The sequence below is a fragment of the Nerophis lumbriciformis genome, linkage group LG06 (genome assembly GCF_033978685.3).
Source record: "Nerophis lumbriciformis linkage group LG06, RoL_Nlum_v2.1, whole genome shotgun sequence".
Classification (NCBI taxonomy): Eukaryota; Metazoa; Chordata; class Actinopteri; order Syngnathiformes; family Syngnathidae; genus Nerophis; species Nerophis lumbriciformis.
This window is the reverse complement of record NC_084553.2, coordinates 1,802,821-1,827,553: the sequence shown is the minus strand read 5'-3', so window position 1 is coordinate 1,827,553 and position 24,733 is coordinate 1,802,821. Positions and strand designations below refer to the sequence as shown.

Genomic DNA, 24,733 nt, shown 5'->3' with positions numbered 1-24,733 from the left:
GTGTCTTCACCTTTCACCCCAAACACAGGTGTGTCTTCACCTTCCACCCCAAACACAGGTGTGTCTTCACCTTCCACCCCAAACACAGGTGTGTCTTCACCTTTCACCCCAAACACAGGTGTGTCTTCACCTTCCACCCCAAACACAGGTGCACTACTTCACCTTTCACCCCAAACACAGGTGTACTACTTCACCTTCCACCCCAAACACAGGTGTGTCTTCACCTTTCACCCCAAACACAGGTGTGTCTTCACCTTCCACCCCAAACACAGGTGCACTACTTCACCTTTCACCCCAAACACAGGTGTACTACTTCACCTTCCACCCCAAACACAGGTGTGTCTTCACCTTTCACCCCAAACACAGGTGTGTCTTCACCTTTCACCCCAAACACAGGTGCACTACTTCACCTTTCACCCCAAACACAGGTGTGTCTTCACCTTCCACCCCAAACACAGGTGCACTACTTCACCTTTCACCCCAAACACAGGTGTACTACTTCACCTTCCACCCCAAACACAGGTGTGTCTTCACCTTTCACCCCAAACACAGGTGTGTCTTCACCTTCCACCCCAAACACAGGTGCACTACTTCACCTTTCACCCCAAACACAGGTGTACTACTTCACCTTCCACCCCAAACACAGGTGTGTCTTCACCTTTCACCCCAAACACAGGTGTGTCTTCACCTTTCACCCCAAACACAGGTGCACTACTTCACCTTTAACCCCAAACACAGGTGTGTCTTCACCTTTCACCCCAAACACAGGTGTACTACTTCACCTTCCACCCCAAACACAGGTGTGTCTTCACCTTTCACCCCAAACACAGGTGTGTCTTCACCTTCCACCCCAAACACAGGTGCACTACTTCACCTTTCACCCCAAACACAGGTGTACTACTTCACCTTCCACCCCAAACACAGGTGTGTCTTCACCTTTCACCCCAAACACAGGTGTGTCTTCACCTTTCACCCCAAACACAGGTGTGTCTTCACCTTTCACCCCAAACACAGGTGTGTCTTCACCTTTCACCCCAAACACAGGTGCAATACTTCACCTTTCACCCCAAACACAGGTGTGTCTTCACCTTTCACCCCAAACACAGGTGTGTCTTCACCTTCCACCCCAAACACAGGTGTGTCTTCACCTTCCACCCCAAACACAGGTGTGTCTTCACCTTTCACCCCAAACACAGGTGCACTACTTCACCTTCCACCCCAAACACAGGTGTGTCTTCACCTTTCACCCCAAACACAGGTGTGTCTTCACCTTTCACCCCAAACACAGGTGCACTACTTCACCTTTCACCCCAAACACAGGTGTGTCTTCACCTTTCACCCCAAACACAGGTGCACTACTTCACCTTTCACCCCAAACACAGGTGTGTCTTCACCTTTCACCCCAAACACAGGTGTGTCTTCACCTTCCACCCCAAACACAGGTGTGTCTTCACCTTCCACCCCAAACACAGGTGTGTCTTCACCTTCCACCCCAAACACAGGTGTGTCTTCACCTTTCACCCCAAACACAGGTGCACTACTTCACCTTCCACCCCAAACACAGGTGTGTCTTCACCTTTCACCCCAAACACAGGTGTGTCTTCACCTTCCACCCCAAACACAGGTGTGTCTTCACCTTTCACCCCAAACACAGGTGCACTACTTCACCTTCCACCCCAAACACAGGTGCACTACTTCACCTTCCACCCCAAACACAGGTGTGTCTTCACCTTTCACCCCAAACACAGGTGCACTACTTCACCTTCCACCCCAAACACAGGTGTGTCTTCACCTTCCACCCCAAACACAGGTGCACTACTTCACCTTCCACCCCAAACACAGGTGCACTACTTCACCTTCCACCAGTGACATCATACATATATACACATATATAGACAACATGTATAAATAATGTACAAAGTGTGCAGACTGCAAGAAGAGTTGTTATCTTCTTCTTCTGCACGTCTTGATTGGTCTCTTCCATCTTCTTTTGTTCTTTTTATCTTCACTTCCTCCTCCTTCTTGTCAACAACTCACTTCACTTACCTCTTAAAGGTCTCTCTCTCTCTCTCTGTGTGTGCGTGTGCGTGTGCGTGTGCGTGTGTGTGTGTGTGTGTGTGTGTGCGTGCGTGTGCGTGTGTGTGTGTGTGTGTGCGTGTGTGTGTGTGTGTGTGCGTGCGTGTGTGTGTGTGTGTTCATACATCACATTTGATTCCATCTTGGCAACACACACTACGAGGAAAGGTCCACTGACTTTAGAGTAGTCAATGTACAACGGTGCCGACGCTGGAAAGGTGTGTCCAGTCGTCTTGAACTGAACTGAACTGAATTACATTTATATAGCGCTTTTCTCAAGTGACTCAAAGCGCTTTACATTGTGAAAATCCAATATCTAATTTACATTTTTAAAGCAGTGTGGGTGGCACTGGGAGCAGGTGGGTAAAGTGTCTTGCCCAAGGACACAACGGCAGTGACTAGGATGGCGGAAGCGGGGATCGAACCTGCAACCCTCGAGTTGCTGGCACGGCCACTCTACCAACCGAGCTATACCGCCTTGAACCAAATCCTACCTTGAACCAAAGGAAGGCTTCGTTTTTAACCCTTTACTCATTCCAAACTACCTTAAATGTACTAGTCAACTATTTTTAGGGTTAGGGTTCCTTTGGGACAGAGAACCCTATTGAAATGTCTAGCATTTCATTTTATATGTTTTTACTCATTCCAAACTACCTTAAATGTACTAGTTAACTATATTTGTATATGTTTTTACTCATTCCAAACTACCTTAAAGGTACTAGTTAACTATATGTGTGTATGTTTTTACTCCTTCCAAACTACCTTAAAGGTACTTACTTACTTACTTAGTCCTCTTGCACTTCAGGGCGCGTAGAGCCGACCATAGCAACCAGATCTCTCCATCTGGGTCTGTTGTGGGCAAGGTGTTGAGCTTGTGCCATAGTCACATTGCAGGCCTTAAGGTCCTGGGCTAATACATCCAGCCAGCGAGTCCTGGGGGCGCCTCTAGGGCGTCTCCAGCCAGCTCGCTGCGGGTTGAAGTCCAGGATTTTGCGCGTGGGGTGTTCCCCCGGCAGGCGGATGACATGGCCATACCAGCGCACTCGCCGCATTGCTGCGAGGCGAGAGGCTGGGAGCTGTTGGGTTAGCTCTCTTAGGGTCTTGTTGGTGACATGCTGGCTCCACGTGATGCCTTCTATCCTCCTGAGGGCTCTGGAATCAAAGCCATCTAGCCTGGCCGCCAGGATGTTATTCAGCGGCCATGTTTCCGAGCCGTACAGAAGGACAGAGATGACAGAGGAATTGTAGACCCTCAACTTGGTGTCCCGAGATATGTGCCGGTGTCGCCACACCGGTCTCCACAGGGACTGCATGACGGAGGCTGCAAGGGCGCGACGGCGGTCCACCTCTCGTTTGAGGTCGCCGGTGTTGGTGACTGTCGAGCCGAGGTATCTGATGGTAAGGACAAAGTGGACAGGGGTATCCTCAAATAAGAAGGGTGGTGGGTCTGGTCCATCGCCGATATGCATGAGTTCGGTTTTGGACCAGCTGATTTTCAGGCCGAGCTGTTTGGTCTCCTCATCAAACACACCGAGGGCCTCCCTGAGCTGGTCAGCGGTCTCACTGAACAGGGTGGTGTCATCGGCGTATTCGAGGTCCTTTAGGGTGTAGTTTCCAAGTGACACCCCGGGGACTCGCACACAGACTCTGGACATCAGGTGGTCGATGACACAGTTAAATAGTTCTGGTGCGGCAACACAGCCTTGCCTGACCCCGCTGTTGATGGGGAACCACTCAGAGTCTTTACAGTTCACACGCACACAGCTTTCTGCACCCTGATACAACTGCTGAAAGAGTGTGGTGATTTTAGTTGGGACTCCGAGGGACTTCAGGATGTTCCAGAGGGACCCGTGGTCCACAGTGTCGAAGGCAGCCTTAAGGTCAATGAAGGCAATGTAGAGGTGCCGGTCCTTTCTGAACTCCCGGGCCTTTTCTATTAAGAGCCGGATGGCAGAGATGTGATCCGTGGTGGAACGATTGGGCATGAAGCCGGCCTGTTCTTGGCGGCGTCTGCTTCTGGTTGCAGGTAGAGCTCGGGTGAGTAATATGCGGGTAAAGAGTTTACCGGGGATGGAGAGGAGTGTGATCCCTCTATGGTTGCTGCAGGTCAGCTGGTCTCCCTTATGCTTCCAAAATGGTAGTATAATGCCCCGCCTCCAGTCATCAGGCAGCGACTCAGAGACCCACACATGGTTGATGATCTGTGTGAGCCAGAGGATGATGTTGTCTCCTCCGGCCTTCAGCATCTCTGCTGTGATGGTACATAAGCCAGGGGCTTTTCCATTCTTGAGTTTCGTTAGGGCTGCTCTGACTTCAGCTGGAGAGACAGGGGCGGTGGAGCAGTCCGGGATTGTGGTGGTGTGGGTGGTAGGGGTGGGGTCTTCCGGGGCAGGGGGATGGTTGAGGAGCTCCTCAACCTTAAAGGTACTAGTTAACAATATGTGTATATGTTTTTACTCCTTCCAAACTACCTTAAAGGTACTAGTTAACAATATGTGTATATGTTTTTACTCCTTCCAAACTACCTTAAAGGTACTAGTTAACAATATGTGTATATGTTTTTACTCCTTCCAAACTACCTTAAAGGTACTAGTTAACTATATGTGTATATGTTTTTACTCATTCCAAACTACCTTAAAGGTGCTAGTTAACTATATGTGTATTTGTTTTTACTCATTCCAAACTACCTTAAAGGTACTAGTTAACTATATGTGTATATGTTTGTACTCATTGAAAGTATTGTTAGTATGATTCTTCTTGTCACAGTACTGTGTTGACAGTATTACTGCAATACAAGCTGTACGCTGACTTCTCTCAAATATGTACGTTCTCGACTGGAGGAAAGGCGTGTTTAGAGTGTTTGCGAGCTCCTGGTGAGCCAGCAGTACACAAACAACAACAACATTTGATGCAGTGTTTCACAGAAAGTAATTTCCGGCGGCAGGCGAGCATGTCGTGAATAAAACATGGCCGACATCTTTCTCTTCTTCCACGCCGCGGCGGCCCAACGCAAATTGTTCAGAGCATAATTACCTTTAACTGCTGCCTCGGATATTCATATCTGCGGACAGACAGTTCACACACACACACACACACACACACACACACACACACACACACACACACACACACACTAAAAAGCAAGTATTGATCAATAATTCATCAATACAGCTTTAGTTTAAGTGAAATTAAAATGTTTTATTTAGGTCAGCTTGACAATAACTGTGTGTGTGTGCGTGTGTGTGTGTGTGTGTGTGTGTGTGTGTGTGTGTGTGTGTGTGTGTGCGTGTGTGCGTCAGACCTGACGGCCCAGGACTTCCTGCGTCCGCGGGGCAGACAGCCCAGTGGTTACCAGCTGCTGGCTGACTTCCTGTCTGAGATGCTGTCGGTGGCGCCCTCTGACGTGTTGCTGTTCAGCCTGGCGGACGTGAAGGACCAGCGCATGTTGGACGTGCACCTGGCCGTGCGCGGCGGCGCCTCCTTCCTGCAGCCGGAGAAGGTGCACGGCTACCTGGCGGCGCACAGGCAAAAGGTGCGTTGGCAGTCTTGAAGTGCGTGTGAGGGGGGAGTAGCACCCTCGGTCCTTACAACTGATTCTGAAGAGCTACCACCCATTGGTGCCTTCTTGGATGACCTTAGACTTACCAGACACTACAGCGTCCCTTGGTCTGGGGAAGGATGAAGTTTCAGAGCAAGAAGTCCAGAAGCCTTGCTCTTCAACATGGAAAGCTGGTCCGTCACCACTTTATGCTCTGCCATGGGGGCCATGCATCAAGTCAGGGAAAAGTCTTGTTCTCTGAAGATCTGAAAGATACCAGGAGGGTGCAGGAAAGATCAGATCCTTCATCCTAAGCCTAAGCCTAACCCTATTGACCCTTGTGGCTCGCCAGGCAGGCTGAAATGATGGGGTCTGCAATAAGCCAAGAGTCATGTGTCTGAACCCTAAACCTAACCCAACCCTGTCCACCTACACCTACCCTAACCCTAACCCGACCCTGTCCACCTACACCTACCCGAACCCAACCCTGTCCACCTACACCTACCCTAACCCTAACCCTAACCCGACCCTGTCCACCTACACCTACCCGAACCCAACCCTGTCCACCTACACCTACACCTACCCTAACCCTAACCCGACCCTGTCCACCTACACCTACCCGAACCCAACCCTGTCCACCTACACTTACCCTAACCCTAACCCAAGCAGACTGCAATGATGGTGTCTGCAACATGCCAAGAGTCATTGTGTCCACCTCCAGTCTCTGAGGTGGCTTTGACCCACGAGGAGGCCATAGACCTTTGGCATCAACAAACACGTGAAGAAGTGGTGAGGTTGCAGACTCTGCCAAAAAGATCACTGGTCGAAGAGTTCAAGGGGACCAAGGCGAGATCATTCCAGACTTTGCGCGACTCCGATGACCCAGTTGTAAAGAACATTCAGCCAGAGAAGAGATCTGGAAGGAAGTGAAGCTGTAGACGATGCAGAGTCTAGGCTGAAGCACAAGGAGATGGTTGTCCCAGGGCATTCAATCGATCACAACTGGACTCTTTGGTTTGTCTTGGAAGACCTTAGGACTCTCATCTGAGTGGACTTCCTCAGTTCATGATCATAGACTTAGATTGGTCACATCTAGTCTTAGATTGGTCACATTTAATAATAATAATAATAAAAAGAATGGATTAGATTTATATAGCGCTTTTCTAGACACTCAATGCGCTTCACAGAGAAGTGGGAAGCCATCATTCATTCACACCTGGTGGTGGTAAGCTACTTTCGTAGCCACAGCTGCCCTGGGGTAGACTGACGGAAGCGTGGCTGCCAGTTTGCGCCTACGGCCCCTCCGACCACCACCTATCATTCATTCACCAGTGTGAGCAGCACCGGGGGCAAGGGTGAAGTGTCCTGCCCAAGGACACAACGGCAGCGATGTGGATGGTAAGAGGCGGGGAGCGAACCTTCAACCCTCAGGTTTCTGGCACGGCCGCTCTACCCACTACACCATGCCGCCCCCATTTAGTCTTAGATTGGTCACATCTAGTCTTAGAGTGATCACATCTAGTCTTAGACTTTGATGGGTCACATCTAGTCTTAGACTTAGATTGGTCACATCTAGTCTTAGACTTAGATTGGTCACATCTAGTCTTAGACTTAGATTGGTCACATCTAGTCTTAGACTTAGATTGGTCACATCTAGTCTTAGACTTAGATTGGTCACATCTAGTGTTAGACTTAAATGGGTCACATCTAGTCTTAGACTTTGATGGGTCACATCTAGTCTTAGACTTAGATTGGTCACATCTAGTTTTAGTCTTAGATTGGTCACATCTAGTCTTAGACTTAGATTGGTCACATCGAGTCTTAGACTTAGATTGGTCACATCTAGTCTTAGACTTAGATTGGTCACATCTAGTCTTAGACTTAGATTGGTCACATCTAGTCTTAGACTTAGATTGGTCACATCTAGTTTTAGGCTTAGATTGGTCACATCTAGTCTTAGACTTAGATTGGTCACATCTAGTCTTAGACTTGGATTGGTCACATCTAGTCTTAGACTTTGATTGGTCACATCTAGTCTTAGACTTAGATTGGTCACATCCAGTTTTAGGCTTAGATTTGTCACATCTAGTCTTAGGCTTAGATGGTCACATCTAGTCTTAGGCTTAGATTGGTCACATTTAGTCTTAGGCTTAGATTGGTCACATCTAGTCTTAGACTTAAATGGGTCACATCTAGTCTTAGACTTTTATTGGTCTCATCTCGTCTCAGACTTAGATTGGTCACATCGAGTATTTGACTTAAATTGGTCACATCTAGTTTTAGGCTTAGATTGGTCACATCTAGTTGTAGGCTTAGATTGGTCACATCTAATCTTAGACTTAGATTGGTCACATCTAGTCTTAGGCTTAGATTGGTCACATTTAGTCTTAGGCTTAGATTGGTCACATCTAGTTTTAGGCTTAGATTGGTCACATCTAGTCTTAGACTTAGATTGTTCACATCTAGTCTTAGACTTAGATTGGTCACATCTAGTCTTAGACTTTTATTGGTCACATCTAGTCTTAGACTTAGATTGGTCACATCTAGTTTTAGGCTTAGATTGGTCACATCTAGTCCTAGACTTAGATTGGTCACATCTAGTCTTTGGCTTAGATTGGTCGCATCTAGTCTTAGACTTAGATTTGTCACATCTAATCCAGCGGCTGGTGCCAAAACCCCAAACATTTATACTCCAAAAACCAGGAGGGTGTGCCTGGGCAAGGATGCTCTGGCCCTATGGTAGATGGTTGGTGCTACTTAAGTGGGAAAACAGGGACTTGGATCAACAGCTCCTGAGTGGTGTGGTCTTCCACAGAGAAATAACAAGGTGTGATGGTTGCTCAGGAGATCAGAGATGCAGAAGAAGAGAAAAGACTTGCCATAGCAGTCGGGCAGTCCAAGCAAGGTTTGTAGACGGGCTGGGAAAGTATTGAACGGTGGAATAATTCATGGAATCTACTTTGGCAGATGGAACTTCTCTTTCCTTGTAAGGTCTCCATAAGATTTGTAAACCTGAGTAAATGGTAGGAGATCTGTAGTTCCTGTGGTCAGAAGAGAACACTGCAGCTTGTCCTGAGCACTTGCTGGCGGTACGTACACATGGAGACACAACAACGTCCTCCCAGTCCTTGCAGTAAGTCTCAGGCTACATTTGGTACCAAGACTTTCATTTCATTAGTCAGAGAGGGACTTGACTCAAGACCTCACAGCTCAAACATCGGAGAGAGGATTCTTTCTTTGGCCGGTCAAGTCTGATCTGAGGGCAAAGGAAGTGCAATTAGACTGCTGAGACCTGATGTTGTCTCATGGTCCGTGACCGGCAAAGAAGTCATCGTTGGTCGGTCGAGAGTACCCTGGGAAGACCACATTGAGGGCGCACATGAAAGGAAGCTAAGGAAGTAGTAGAGTCAGAGGTCAGAGGCCAGAGGGCCGACTGGTATTCCTTTGGAGTTAGCGGCTGTGGGTTCCTGGCATTTGCTTTCTTGGAGCAAACTAACTAACTAACTAACTAACTAACTAACTAACTAACTAACTAACTAACTAACAACAACTAATAGTACTAAAGTAGTATTGTGTGTGTACCTTGGACTAAACTAACTGAGTGGGTGTTCCGGGCAGCTCCAGTCCTTCCTGCAGGTGCGAGTGTCCCAGGTGGGCGTGGACGAGTGTGGCGACTCACACTCACAGTGCCAGGGCGCCGGCGGCTGCACGGGCGTGGTCAAGGTGCGGGACACGCCCACAGTGGTGGACTGCGGGACCAGCAGTCTGGTGTCCGTCACCATGGAGACCGTCGCCGTCTGTTCCTGTCCAGGCCGGGAGCTGACTCATCAGTCCTGTTCCGCGTATCCCACAAGCCCTTGCTTCAATGGCGGCGTGTGCGTGGACACTCAGCATGGCTACAGGTACAACAATGTCCCACAATGCACTTTGTTCACTTCACTTTCTTCCTCTTTCACACTTTTTTTTCAACAACTTGTACGAAACGCTACTGTGAAGACGCCATTTTGTGTCTGTAGCTTTAATGCTAATGAGTGTGTGTGAGGAAGCCATTTTGTGTCTGTAGCTTTAATGCTAATGAGTGTGTGTGAGGAAGCCATTTTGTGTCTGTAGCTATAATGCTAATGAGTGTGTGTGAGGAAGCCATTTTGTGTCTGTAGCTTTAATGCTAATGAGTGTGTGTGAAGACGCCATTTTGTGTCTGTAGCTTTAATGCTAATGAGTGTGTGTGAGGAAGCCATTTTGTGTCTGTAGCTTTAATGCTAATGAGTGTGTGTGAAGACGCCATTTTGTGTCTGTAGCTTTAATGCTAATGACTTTATGTGAGGAAGCCATTTTGTTTCTGTAGCTTTAATGCTAATGAGTTTGTGTGAAGACGCCATTTTGTGTCTGTAGCTTCAATGCTAATGAGTTTGTGTGAAGACGCCATTTTGTGTCTGTAGCTTAAATGCTAATGAGTTTGTGTGAGGACGCCATTTTGTGTCTGTATTTTAAATGCTAATGAGCGTGTGTGTGAAGTCGCCATTTTGTGTCTGTAGCTTTAATGCTAATGAGCTTGTGTGAAGACGCCATTTTGTGTCTGTAGCTTTAATGCTAATGAGTGTGTGTGAAGACGCCATTTTGTGTCTGTAGCTTTAATGCTAATGAGTGTGTGTGTCTGTTGCTTAGATGAATGAATGAATAACAATTCTCATTGGAAAACACTTTTAATGCCCAGAAAGATGTTATGTCAATGGAACTAATGTGTGAATGAATGAATGAATGAATGAATGAATGAATGCTCTCATTGGAAATCACTTTTAGCGTCCAGAAAGATGTTACGTCAATATAATTCATGTGTGAATGAATGAATGACAGTTCTTATTGGAAACACTTTTAGTGTCTATAAAAGATGCTTTGTCATGAATCCATCCGACTATTGTGGACATCCATCAAAGTCCTTTGTTTAATGGTTGTGTTGATCAAACTGTTTTTTTCCTTTTTTTTCCGGTAAAGACTCAAACACCAAAGTTAAAGAGTCAAACGTGGACAGACACCAAAGTTAAAGAGTCAAACGTGGACAGACACCAAAGTTAAAGAGTTAAACGTGGACAGACACCAAAGTTAAAGAGTCAAACGTGGACAGACACCAAAGTTAAACAGTCAAACGTGGACAGACACCAAAGTTAAAGAGTCAAACGTGGACAGACACCAAAGTTAAAGAGTCAAACGGGGACAGACACCAAAGTTAAAGAGTCAAACGGGGACAGACACCAAAGTTAAAGAGTCAAACGTTGACAAACACCAAAGTTAAAGAGTCAAACGGGGACAGACACCAAAGTTAAAGAGTCAAACGTGGACAGACACCAAAGTTAAAGAGTCAAACGCGGACAGACACCAAAGTTAAAGAGTCAAACGTGGACAGACACCAAAGTTAAAGAGTCAAACGCGGACAAACACCAAAGTTAAAGAGTCAAACGGGGACAGACACCAAAGTTAAAGAGTCAAACGGGGACAGACACCAAAGTTAAAGAGTCAAACGGGGACAGACACCAAAGTTAAAGAGTCAAACGGGGACAGACACCAAAGTTAAAGAGTCAAACGTGGACAGACACCAAAGTTAAAGAGTCAAACGCGGACAAACACCAAAGTTAAAGAGTCAAACGGGGACAGACACCAAAGTTAAAGAGTCAAACGGGGACAGACACCAAAGTTAAAGAGTCAAACGGGGACAGACACCAAAGTTAAAGAGTCAAACGGGGACAGACACCAAAGTTAAAGAGTCAAACGGGGACAGACACCAAAGTTAAAGAGTCAAACGGGGACAGACACCAAAGTTAAAGAGTCAAACGTGGACAGACACCAAAGTTAAAGAGTCAAACGTGGACAGACACCAAAGTTAAAGAGTCAAACGTGGACAGACACCAAAGTTAAAGAGTCAAACGTGGACAGACACCAAAGTTAAAGAGTCAAACGGGGACAGACACCAAAGTTAAAGAGTCAAACGGGGACAGACACCAAAGTTAAAGAGTCAAACGTGGACAGACACCAAAGTTAAAGAGTCAAACGGGGACAGACACCAAAGTTGACTTTCCAAGGTCTGACAGTCTTTCAGGCGAACTCCCGGCAGAATATCAAGCACATTTCTTCTGAGCGTTGTGTCGGCCACAAAGGCTTCAAAGGCGTTAGTGGATGCTATTTAAATGAGGACTGCAGCAATAAACAGTCACTCATGGCGTTTATGCAGGAAGTTTCTTTGTCACCCGTCAGTCACGTCAACGCCACCGGCCTCAGACTCTGCTCCTGCGGGACTTTCACATGCATAATGTTCACTGCATCTTTCATAGCCCACAAGGGATACAAATAGTCCTGTTGGTTCATGACCAAACTTCACAAAATGTTAGTTGGCTTACAAACTCAGGGTGGTTAGTTAGAGTGGAACCTCCGTCTACTAACTTCATTGGTTCTGGAACGTGGTTCGCCAACAGAAACATTTGTATCGTGAAGCAGAGTTCTCCTGAACAATCAACGTAAACATGATTAAGCATTGGCAAAAGTCCCTATTTGAGTCAAACAAATGCAGACACTAATATAATATATAATATATATAAATATATATCTCAAACTCGGCAGGGTCCTTGAGGGTGCATGGGAGTTTGCCCAACCAGTCTACATGTGTTTTGTGGACTTGGAGAAGGCATTCGACCGTGTCCCTCGGGAAGTCCTGTGGGGAGTGCTCAGAGAGTACGGGGTATCGGACTGTCTGATTGTGGCAGTCCGCTCCCTGTATGATCAGTGTCAGAGCTTGGTCCGCATTGCCGGCAGTAAGTCGGACACGTTTCCAGTGAGGGTTGGACTCCGCCAAGGCTGCCCTTTGTCACCCATTCTGTTCATAACTTTTATGGACAGAATTTCTAGGCGCAGTCAAGGCGTTGAGGGGATCTGGTTTGGTGGCTGCAGGATTAGGTCTCTGCTTTTTAAACATGATGTGGTCCTGATGGCTTCATCTGGCCAGGATCTTCAGCTCTCGCTGGATCGGTTCGCAGCTGAGTGTGAAGCGACTGGGATGAGAATCAGCACCTCCAAGTCCGAGTCCATGGTTCTCTCCCGGAAAAGGGTGGAGTGCCATCTACGGGTTGGGGAGGAGATTTTGCCCCAAGTGGAGGAGTTCAAGTACCTCGGAGTCTTGTTCACGAGTGGGGGAAGAGTGGATCGTGAGATCGACAGGCGGATCGGTGCGGCGTCTTCAGTAATGCGGACGCTGTATCGATCCGTTGTGGTGAAGAAGGAGCTGAGCCGGAAGGCAAAGCTCTCAATTTACCGGTCGATCTACGTTCCCATCCTCACCTATGGTCATGAGCTTTGGGTTATGACCGAAAGGACAAGATCACGGGTACAAGCGGCCGAAATGAGTTTCCTCCGCCGGGTGGCGGGGCTCTCCCTTAGAGATAGGGTGAGAAGCTCTGCCATCCGGGAGGAGCTCAAAGTAAAGCCGCTGCTCCTCCACATGGAGAGGAGCCAGATGAGGTGGTTCGGGCATCTGGTCAGGATGCCACCCGAACGCCTCCCTAGGGAGGTGTTTAGGGCACGTCCGACCGGTAGGAGGCCGCGGGGAAGACCCAGGACACGTTGGGAAGACTATGTCTCCCGGCTGGCCTGGGAACGCCTCGGGGTCCCCCGGGAGGAGCTGGACGAAGTGGCTGGGGAGAGGGAAGTCTGGGCTTCCCTGCTTAGGCTGCTGCCCCCGCCACCCGACCTCGGATAAGCGGAAGAAGATGGATGGATGGATGGATGGATGGATATATATCAAACCAACATAACAAGGGGGTAACAGCTTAGCAATCGTTTTTGTATCCAAACACAACAACATTACAGCAATCCTCAATCGTTTACTTTATTAATCTTCGAGGGGAAATTCAGATTTTCAGCAAAATCCCATTCAGACAAACATTACAGAAAGACAGAACAGGAACGCTGATGGGTCAACCAACTTCTGATTGTTATGATTGGAGGGAGTTGCGACAGCACAGTTCCACAAGGGGGCAATACTGCTCTATGTATTTATTATATCTATATCATCAATATCAGAATCAGAATCAGAATCAGAATCGTTTTATTGCCATTGTTTGAGAACGGGTTCACAAACTAGGAATTTTTCTTGGTGCAATGGTGCAACATAAAACACATATAACACAGATTTGGTAATAACAAGAGCTGTAACTGAGCTATCAGATCTTGTTATAGACTTAGAAGAAATTCTAGGGAGCTACTGTTAGGAGTTATTGTCCATGTGCCTGATGGCCGAGGGGAAAAAAACTGTTCAGGTGGCGGGAGGTGTGGGTCTGGATGGACCGTAGTCTCCTACCTGAGGGGAGAGGGGAGAATAGTTTGTGTCCAGGGTGAGAAGAGTCAGCTGTGATCCGACCCACACGCCTCCTGGTCCTGGAGGAGACCAACTCCTGGAGGGGTGGGAGCTTGTAGCCAATCACCTTCTCAGCAGCACGTACCATACGCGCTGCAGGCGATGCTTATCCTGGACTGTGGCGCCGGGGAACCACACGGTGATGGAGGAGGTGAGGATGGACTCCATGATGGCTGAGTAAAACTGCACCAGCATCTCGGTCGGCACCTTAAGTTTCCTCAGCTGCCGCAGGAAGTGCATCCTCTGCTGGGCCTTCTTGATGAGGGAGCTGATGGTCGACTCCCACTTGAGGTCTTGGGTGATGGTGGTGCCCAAAAAACGGAAGGAGTCCACAATGGAGACGGGGGTGGGAGAGTCAATCAGGGTTAGAGGGGATGGTGGGGCTGTGACTTACCTGAAGTACATGATCATCTCCACTGTTTTCTGGCCGTTCAGCTCCAAGTTGTTGTGACTGCACCAGGATACCAGCCGGTCCACCTCTCTCCTGTAGGTGGACTCATCACCGTCCGAGATGAGCCCGATGAGGGTAGTGTCATCCGCAAACGTATCAGTTTTACGGACTGGTTACTGGAGGTGCAGCAGTTTGTGTACAGGGAGAAGAGCCAGGGGGAGAGTACACAGCCCTGAGGAGTGCCAGTGTTCGTGGTTCGACTGTCCGAGACAATCTTCCCCAGCCGCATAACGAACAACATAATTAATGAACTATAGAATGGAGTGTAACTAAATTCAAGAGTGTGTATGGTGTGAGACTATGTGAAGCAGTTATCTGTTGATTGTTACCGGGAGGTGTTGTTCCAAACTGGAAGTCCAAGAGGGCGAGGCAAAAAGATGTCCGTAAGCAGGCGAAAGATCCAGGGGCTAGAGAGAGGCGTCAGAGTCCGTGTCCATGCAAGGGGGTTCGGGGATCGAGGGAGGCAGTCAGAATCCAGAGGGGAACGACAGGAGATCCAACGGGTAACACTCGGGAAAGCAGTGTGGGAGGACAACAAGGACATCAGAACACGGACGGAAAACACAGAGATAAACAGAGCGAGAGAGCAAGATTGCATAAGGCACGATCACTTACGGTACTCCAACAGAAGGTTATATTCCGGCGAGGGATGGCAGGTTGTGCAGGCTTTTGAAGACAGGTCTTATCATCAGCTCCGGGTGTGCAGATTGCTGATCACCCACAGCCTTGCCGGCATATGGGCGTGACGCGGCCAGCGCGAGCAGGGGCGTGTCTCGGCGCGCTGCCAGCGGAGGTGCTGGAAGACCCAGCTGCCGGGGAAAAGCGAGTTTGAGCCCGTGCCGTGACACTGATGCCCCTTAGAAAGGTGGGAAAAAGGTAAACGGCGTGAGGGGCGGTGAGTAAAAAAAAAGTTTGGTCTCAGACTAGGCTCCTGGGGAGGGGGTCCAGACTGAGGCCAAGAAAAAAAAACTTGATAACCATAAGCACACATAAACATCTTACATAGAATCCACAAGACTTGCAACAGAGGGGAGAGAGTGGGGCCTACGGTGGCAGGCTGCTGCTATCTAAAGCGCTGCTCAGCCGTCCATCACCCTTACCATTTGGGGTGAAGCTTAAAGGTCAACTGAACACCCACACAAACACACAAGTCCCGTTGGGGCGCTCCAAAAACCAAAAAAGGAAAATGATTTGACCTTGTGTCGGGGAATATCTGTGGCCTTGTTGAACACACAAAGTCAATCAATCAATCAAGCAAAGATGATTGATTGAGGGGATGGCGTAACTCGGTTGGTAGAGCGGCCGTGCCAGTAACTTGAGGGTTCCTGGTTCGATCGCCAGCAGGGGATCCTCTTGCATGAAGACACGTCGAGGCACCGAGACGTCACCAACTGATGCTTAAGGAGTGGTCACCCCGGGTCCCGACTTCATGTGAGAGTCCAGTCCATACTGGGGCCAGCGGAGGATCCTCTTGCATGTAGACAAGTTGGGGCGCCGAGACGTCACCAACTGATGCATAAGGAGTGGTCACCCCGGGTCCCGACTTCATGTGAGAGTCCAGTCCATACTGGGGCCAGCAGGGGATCCTCTTGCATGTAGACAAGTTGGGGCGCCGAGGCGTCACCAACTGATGCAAAGAGGAGTGGTCCATCCTGGGTTCCGACTTTGAACAGCTAGCGGTTCCTCCGTAGAGGCTGAACCGTGGTCACCTGATAACATCTCCATCCTGCAGACCTGACAAGTCCACATGTTTGGGTCTGCACAAAGTCCACCTGACAAGTCCATGTGTATTGGTCTCTGCACATAGTCCACCTGACAAGTCCATGTGTATGGGTCTGCACATAGTCCACCTGACAAGTCCATGTGTATTGGTCTGCACATAGTCCACCTGACAAGTCCATGTGTATTGGTCTCTGCACAGGAAGTCCTGATCCCTGCCAAGTATCTTGGCCGCCTGCTCTGACTTTGTGTCTGTTGCTTTTCAAATTGTTCTTCAATTGATCATTTGGGAGTTGAGCCAAGGCAATAGTCTGCAACCAGCAGCTCATTTGCATAGCAGAGCTGGAAGACTGAAATGTGAGCACAAATAGGAGCTTGCTTTGCTCACTTGATTAGGGACAGCAGGGACACAACGTTACACACATTTAACAACACAACAATGTTGTTCCCCCGAGTCGTTAAAAGTCCTTGAATGAAAGCAATGAAGATCACGTGGAAAGGAAGTCTACTTGCCAGACAACAGAAAAGACAACAAAACAAAACACAAGTTTTACAATTGGGGAAAAAACTGCACTCTAATATTTATTGAAGTGCAATTTTTGAGGACACTCGTTTGTTTGTTTGTTTCCACATTTGTTGACTTTTTTTAGGATCATTCAGTTCTTGACCTTCCAACTCCAAAAGTAAACATCCTGCAGTCTTAACAATCATGTCTATTGTTTTATTGTCATCACATTGGTGCTTCCAGAAGAAGACCAAGCAAAGAAACATAAGGAAAGACGATGAATAGACGCCGAAGGGAAGAAGAAATAAGGAGGAGGAGGAAAGATGGAGGGAAGAAAAACAAAAGGCTATGGTAGGAAGAAGAAGAAGAAGGAGAAGATGGAGGAAAAGGAGAAAAAGGAGAAGAAGGGAAAGAAGTTTCCAGAAGACCCATTTAGCGTGACAGCGAGCAGACAAGTCAGCAGTCTCACGATGGGAGAAAATAGAAACGAGGAGTTGGAGAAAAGTTGCGTGGGAGGAAAAACCAGACGGGTCTGAAAAGGAAAGTGAAAGTAAAAAGGAGCGATAGGAAGTGGAAACGAGAGCATGACGGACAGAAACATGAAGGAGAAGAGATGATGTCATCATTTATTACTAAGGGCCTGCTGCAATTCAAGCAGACTCAATTCCTCTCACGCTTGATACGAGACCAACCGGCCGACAAACCCCCACATATGTCATACCGTCGACAAACCCCCACATATGTTATAACGTCAACAAACCCCCACATATGTTATACCGTCAACAAACCCACACATATGTCATACCGTCGACAAACCCCCACATATGTTATAACGTCAACAAACCCCCACATATGTTATACCGTCAACAAACCCACACATATGTCATACCGTCAACAAACCCCCACATATGTTATACCGTCAACAAACCCCCACATATGTCATACCGTCAACAAACCCCCACATATGTTATACTGTCAACAAACCCACACATATGTCATACCGTCAACAAACCCCCACATATGTTATACCGTCAACAAACCCCCACATATGTCATACCGTCGACAAACCCCCACATATGTTATAACGTCAACAAACCCCCACATATGTTATACCGTCAACAAACCCACACATATGTCATACCGTCGACAAACCCCCACATATGTTATAACGTCAACAAACCCCCACATATGTTATACCGTCAACAAACCCACACATATGTCATACCGTCAACAAACCCCCACATATGTTATACCGTCAACAAACCCCCACATATGTCATACCGTCAACAAACCCCCACATATGTTATACTGTCAACAAACCCACACATATGTCATACCGTCAACAAACCCCCACATATGTTATACCGTCAACAAACCCCCACATATGTCATACCGTCGACAAACCCCCACATATGTTATAACGTCAACAAACCCCCACATATGTTATACCGTCAACAAACCCACACATATGTCATACCGTCAACAAACCCCCACATATGTTATACCGTCAACAAACCCCCACATATGTCATACCGTCAACAAACCCCCACATATGTTATACTGTCAACAAACCTCCACATATGTTATACCGTCAACAAACCCCCACATATGTTATACCGTCGACAAACCCCCACATATGTCATACTGTCAACAAACCCCCACATATGTCATACCGTCGACAAACCCCCACATATGTTATACCGTCGACAAACCCCAACATATGTCATACCGTCAACAAACCCCCACATATGTTATACCGTCAACAAACCCCCACATATGTTATACCGTCAACAAACCCCCACATATTTTATACCGTCAACAAACCCCCACATATGTTATACCGTCGACAAACCCCCACATATGTCATACCGTCGACAAACCCCCACATATGTTATACCGTCGACAAACCCCCACATATGTTATACCGTCGACAAACCCCCACATGTCATACAGTCGACAAACCCCCACATATGTTATACAGTCGACAAACCCCCACATATGTTATACCGTCGACAAACCCCCACATATGTCATACCGTCGACAAACCCCCACATATGTCATACCGTCGACAAACCCCCACATATGTTATACCGTCGACAAACCCCCACATATGTCATACCGTCGACAAACCCCCACATATGTTATACCGTCAACAAACCCCCACATATGTTATACCGTCGACAAACCCCCACATATGTTATACCGTCGACAAAACCCCACATGTTATACCGTCGACAAACCCCCACATATGTCATACCGTCGACAAACCCCCACATATGTCATACCGTCGACAAACCCCCACATATGTCATACCGTCGACAAACCCCCACATATGTCATACCGTCGACAAACCCCCACATATGTTATACCGTCGACAAACCCCCACATATGTCATACCGTCGACAAACCCCCACATATGTTATACCGTCAACAAACCCCCACATATGTCATACCGTCGACAAACCCCCACATATGTTATACCGTCGACAAACCCCCACATATGTCATACCGTCGACAAACCCCCACATATGTTATACCGTCAACAAACCCCCACATATGTCATACCGTCGACAAACCCCCACATATGTTATACCGTCGACAAACCCCCACATATGTCATACCGTCGACAAACCCCCACATATGTTATACCGTCGACAAACCCCCACATATGTCATACCGTCGACAAACCCCCACATATGTTATACCGTCGACAAACCCCCACATATGTTATACCGTCGACAAACACCCACATATGTTATACCATCAACAAACCCCCACATATGTTATACCGTCGGCAAACCCCCACATGTCATACCGTCAACAAACCCCCACATGTTATACCGTCGACAAACCCCCACATGTTATACCGTCGACAAACTCCCACATATGTTATACCGTCAACAAACCCCCACATGTTATACCGTCGACAAACCCCCACATGTTATACCGTCGACAAACCCCCACATATGTTATACCGTCAACAAACCCCCACATTTGTTATACCGTCGACAAACCCCCACATATGTCATACCGTAGACAAACCCCCACATATGTTACACCAATAACAAACCCCCACATATGTTATACCGTCGACAAACCCCCATATATGTTATACCGTCGACAAACCCCCACATATGTTATACCGTCAACAAACCCCCACATATGTCATACCGTCAACAAACCCCCACATATGTCATACCGTCAACAAACCCCCACATATGTCATACCGTCAACAAACCCCCACATATGTTATACCGTCGACAAACCCCCTTATATGTTATATCGTCAACAAACCTCCACATATGTTATACCGTCGACAAACCCCCACATATGTGATACCGTCAACAAACCCCCACATATGTCATACCGTCGACAAACCCCCACATATGTTATACCGTCGACAAACCCCCACATATGTTATACCGTCGACAAACCCCCACATTTGTTATACCGTCGACAAACCCCCACATATGTCATACCGTAGACAAACCCCCACATATGTTATACCGTGGACAAACCCCCACATATGTTATACCGTCAACAAACCCCCACATATGTCATACCGTCAACAAACCCCCACATATGTCATACCGTCAACAAACCCCCACATGTTATACTGTCAACAAACCCCCACATATGTCATACCTTCGACAAACCCCCACATATGTTATACCGTCGACAAACCCCCACATATGTCATACCGTCGACAAACCCCCACATATGTCATACCGTCGACAAACCCCCACATATGTTATACCTTCAACAAACCCACACATATGTTATACCGTCGACAAACCCCCACATATGTCATACCGTCGACAAACCCCCACATATGTTATACCGTCAACAAACGGTGATGGTTTTACTCATGTCACCTATGAACATGTTGTGAATGTTCTCCAGTAGTGTGATGGTTTTACTCATGTCACCTATGAACATGTTGTGTATGTTCTCCAGTAGTGTGATGGTTTTACTCATGTCACCTATGAACATGTTGTGTATGTTCTCCAGTAGTGTGATGGTTTTACTCATGTCACCTATGAACATGTTGTGAATGTTCTCCAGTAGTGTGATGGTTTTACTCATGTCACCTATGAACATGTTGTGTATGTTCTCCAGTAGTGTGATGGTTTTACTCATGTCACCTATGAACATGTTGTGTATGTTCTCCAGTAGTGTTGTGGGTTTAATGAAACATTTTGAAATGAAGACATTCAGGAATGAGTCTATACCGAAGGTTTTAGCCCCTGTTCTTGCCTTGCCAGGTGCCAGTGTCCGGCCCAGTTCCAGGGGCCCGAGTGCCAGCAGAACAAGCACAGTTTCCATGGCAACGGCTACGCCTGGTTCCCTCCCATGATGCCTTGCTTCGACAGCCACATCTCGCTGGAGTTCATCACCCAGGAACCTGATGGACTCTTGTTCTACAGCGGACCTTTGGCACAGGCCTGGGACCACCAGGACTTCATGGCCCTAGGTGTGTGTGTGTGTGTGTGTGTGTGTGTGTGTGTGTGTGTGTGTGTGTGTGTGTGTGTGTGTGTGTGTGTGTGTGTGTGTGTGTGTGTGTGTGTGTGTGTGTGTTAATGTGTACTGTTAATAGTTTGCACATGTTTTAGTACACGCTAACCTTAGTAGATGAGACTGTTAATGTGTACTGTTACTAGTTTGCACATGTTTTAGTACACGTTAACCTTTAGTAGATGAGATTGTTAATGTGTAGTTACTAGTTTGCACATGTTTTAGTATACGCTAACCTTAGTAGATGAGACTGTTAATGTGTACTGTTACTAGTTTGCACATGTTTTAGTACACGCTAACCTTAGTAGATGAGACTGTTAATGTGTACTGTTACTAGTTTGCACCTGTTTTAGTACACGCTAACCTTAGTAGATGAGACTGTTAATCTGTACTGTTACTAGTTTGCACCTGTTTTAGTACACGCTAACCTTAGTAGATGAGACTGTTAATGTGTAGTTACTAGTTTGCACATGTTTTAGTACACGCTAACCTTAGTAGATGATACTGTTAATGTGTAGTTACTAGTTTTCACATGTTTTAGTACACGCTATCCTTTGTAGATGAGACTGTTAATGTGTACTGTTACTAGTTTGCACATGTTTTAGTACACGTTAACCTTTAGTAGATGAGATTGTTAATGTGTAGTTACTAGTTTGCACATGTTTTAGTATACGCTAACCTTAGTAGATGAGACTGTTAATGTGTACTGTTAGTAGTTTGCACATGTTTTAGTACACGCTAACCTTAGTAGATGAGACTGTTAATGTGTACTGTTACTAGTTTGCACATGTTTTAGTACACGCTAACCTTAGTAGATGAGACTGTTAATGTGTACTGTTACTAGTTTGCACCTGTTTTAGTACTTGCTAACCTTCAGTAAATCAGACTGTTAATGTGTGCTGTTACTAGTTTGCACCTGTTTTAGTACACGCTAACCTTTAGTAGATGAGACTGTTAATGTGTACTGTTACTAGTTTGCACATGTTTTAGCACACGCTAACCTTTAGTAGATGAGACTGTTAATGTGTAGTTACTAGTTTGCACCTGTTTTAGTACACGCTAACCTTAGTAGATGAGACTGTTAATGTGTAGTTACTAGTTTGCACATGTTTTAGTACACGCTAACCTTAGTAGATGAGACTGTTAATGTGTAGTTACTAGTTTGCACATGTTTTAGTACACGCTAACCTTAGTAGATGAGACTGTTAATGTGTAGTTACTAGTTTGCACATGTTTTAGTACACGCTAACCTTAGTAGATGAGACTGTTAATGTGTAGTTACTAGTTTGCACATGTTTTAGTACACGCTAACCTTAGTAGATGAGACTGTTAATGTGTACTGTTACTAGTTTGCACATGTTTTAGTACACGCTAACCTTAGTAGATGAGACTGTTAATGTGTACTGTTACTAGTTTGCACATGTTTTAGCACACGCTAACCTTTAGTAGATGAGACTGTTAATGTGTACTGTTACTAGTTTGCACATGTTTTAGTACACGCTAACCTTTAGTAGATCAGACTGTCAATGTGTACTGTTACTAGTTTGCACCTGTTTTAGTACTTGCTAACCTTCAGTAAATCAGACTGTTAATGTGTACTGTTACTAGTTTGCACCTGTTTTAGTACTTGCTAACCTTCAGTAAATCAGACTGTCAATGTGTACTGTTACTAGTTTGCACATGTTTTAGTACACGCTAACCTTAGTAGATCAGACTGTTAATGTGTACTGTTACTAGTTTGCACATGTTTTAGTACACGCTAACCTTAGTAGATCAGACTGTTAATGTGTACTGTTACTAGTTTGCACATGTTTTAGTACACGCTAACCTTTAGTAGATGAGACTGTTAATGTGTAGTTACTAGTTTGCACATGTTTTAGTACACGCTAACCTTAGTAGATGAGACTGTTAATGTGTACTGTTACTAGTTTGCACATGTTTTAGTACACGCTAACCTTAGTAGATCAGACTGTTAATGTGTAGTTACTAGTTTGCACATGTTTTAGTACACGCTAACCTTAGTAGATGAGACTGTTAATGTGTACTGTTACTAGTTTGCACATGTTTTAGTACACGCTAACCTTAGTAGATGAGACTGTTAATGTGTACTGTTACTAGTTTGCACATGTTTTAGTACACGCTAACCTTAGTAGATGAGACTGTTAATGTGTACTGTTACTAGTTTGCACATGTTTTAGTACACGCTAACCTTAGTAGATGAGACTGTTAATGTGTACTGTTACTAGTTTGCACATGTTTTAGTACACGCTAACCTTAGTAGATGAGACTGTTAATGTGTACTGTTACTAGTTTGCACATGTTTTAGTACACGCTAACCTTAGTAGATGAGACTGTTAATGTGTACTGTTACTAGTTTGCACATGTTTTAGTACACACTAACCTTAGTAGATGAGACTGTTAATGTGTAGTTACTAGTTTGCACATGTTTTAGTACACGCTAACCTTAGTAGATGAGACTGTTAATGTGTAGTTACTTGAATTCTGTTCCCCCTGCAGAGATCATGGAGGGAAGGCCAACACTGAAAGTCAAGCGAGGCTCGGGCACGGTGGTGCTGCAGTTGCCTAGCAACGTCAACGTGGCGGACAGGCGCTGGCATCGAGTTGATGTCCGCAGCAACAGCCAGGTGAGTGACACCTGTGCAGGTTGGTGACACCTCTCCTGATTGGTGGAGAGGACAAGACAGTTCTTGCTCTTTTTGATGATGTTCCATCAGTCCAATATATTGATGAACATCTGTCACACCTGGACACACCTGGTTGCCATGGCGACAGGCAGCTGGTGGATTGATGTTTGGTCAACTTTTTAATCCTTTACTATATTGTTGTTTATGCAAATGTGCTCATTTGCATATCATCAACATGTTCCACCTGATCTTCATCTAGGGAGCGAGGACAAATGACATGTTTCACCATGTCAAACTTATTGATTATATTGAAGAATCAAGTCTCCATCTAGGGAGCGAGGACAAATGACATGTTTCACCATGTTTCAACTTATTGATTATATTGAAGAATCAAGTCTCCATCTAGGGAGCGAGGACAAATGACATGTTTCACCATGTTTCAACTTATTGATTATATTGAAGAATCAAGTCTCCATCTAGGGAGCGAGGACAAATGACATGTTTCACCATGTTTCAACTTATTGATTATATTGAAGAATCAAGTCTCCATCTAGGGAGCGAGGACAAATGACATGTTTCACCATGTTTCAACTTATTGATTATATCGAAGAATCAAGTCTCCATCTAGGGAGCGAGGACAAATGACATGTTTCACCATGTTTCAACTTATTGATTATATCGAAGAATCAAGTCTCCATCTAGGGAGCGAGGACAAATGACATGTTTCACCATGTTTCAACTTATTGATTATATCGAAGAATCAAGTCTCCATCTAGGGAGCGAGGACAAATGACATGTTTCACCATGTTTCAACTTATTGATTATATCGAAGAATCAAGTCTCCATCTAGGGAGCGAGGACAAATGACATGTTTCACCATGTTTCA

The 24,733-nt window shown here is 46.2% G+C and overlaps 1 protein-coding gene across 1 annotated transcript in view; it reads left to right on the top strand.

Moving 5' to 3' along the window:
• LOC133608944 (neural-cadherin-like) overlaps positions 1-24,733 on the top strand; it is a 143,970-nt gene that overhangs the window by 92,329 nt on the left and 26,908 nt on the right. Inside the window, exons 23-26 of the mRNA XM_061964599.2 lie at positions 5,376-5,608; positions 9,233-9,516; positions 20,953-21,161; positions 23,720-23,847. Of these exons, the coding sequence (XP_061820583.2) occupies positions 5,376-5,608; positions 9,233-9,516; positions 20,953-21,161; positions 23,720-23,847 (854 nt within the window). The remainder of the gene's footprint in view (positions 1-5,375; positions 5,609-9,232; positions 9,517-20,952; positions 21,162-23,719; positions 23,848-24,733) is intronic.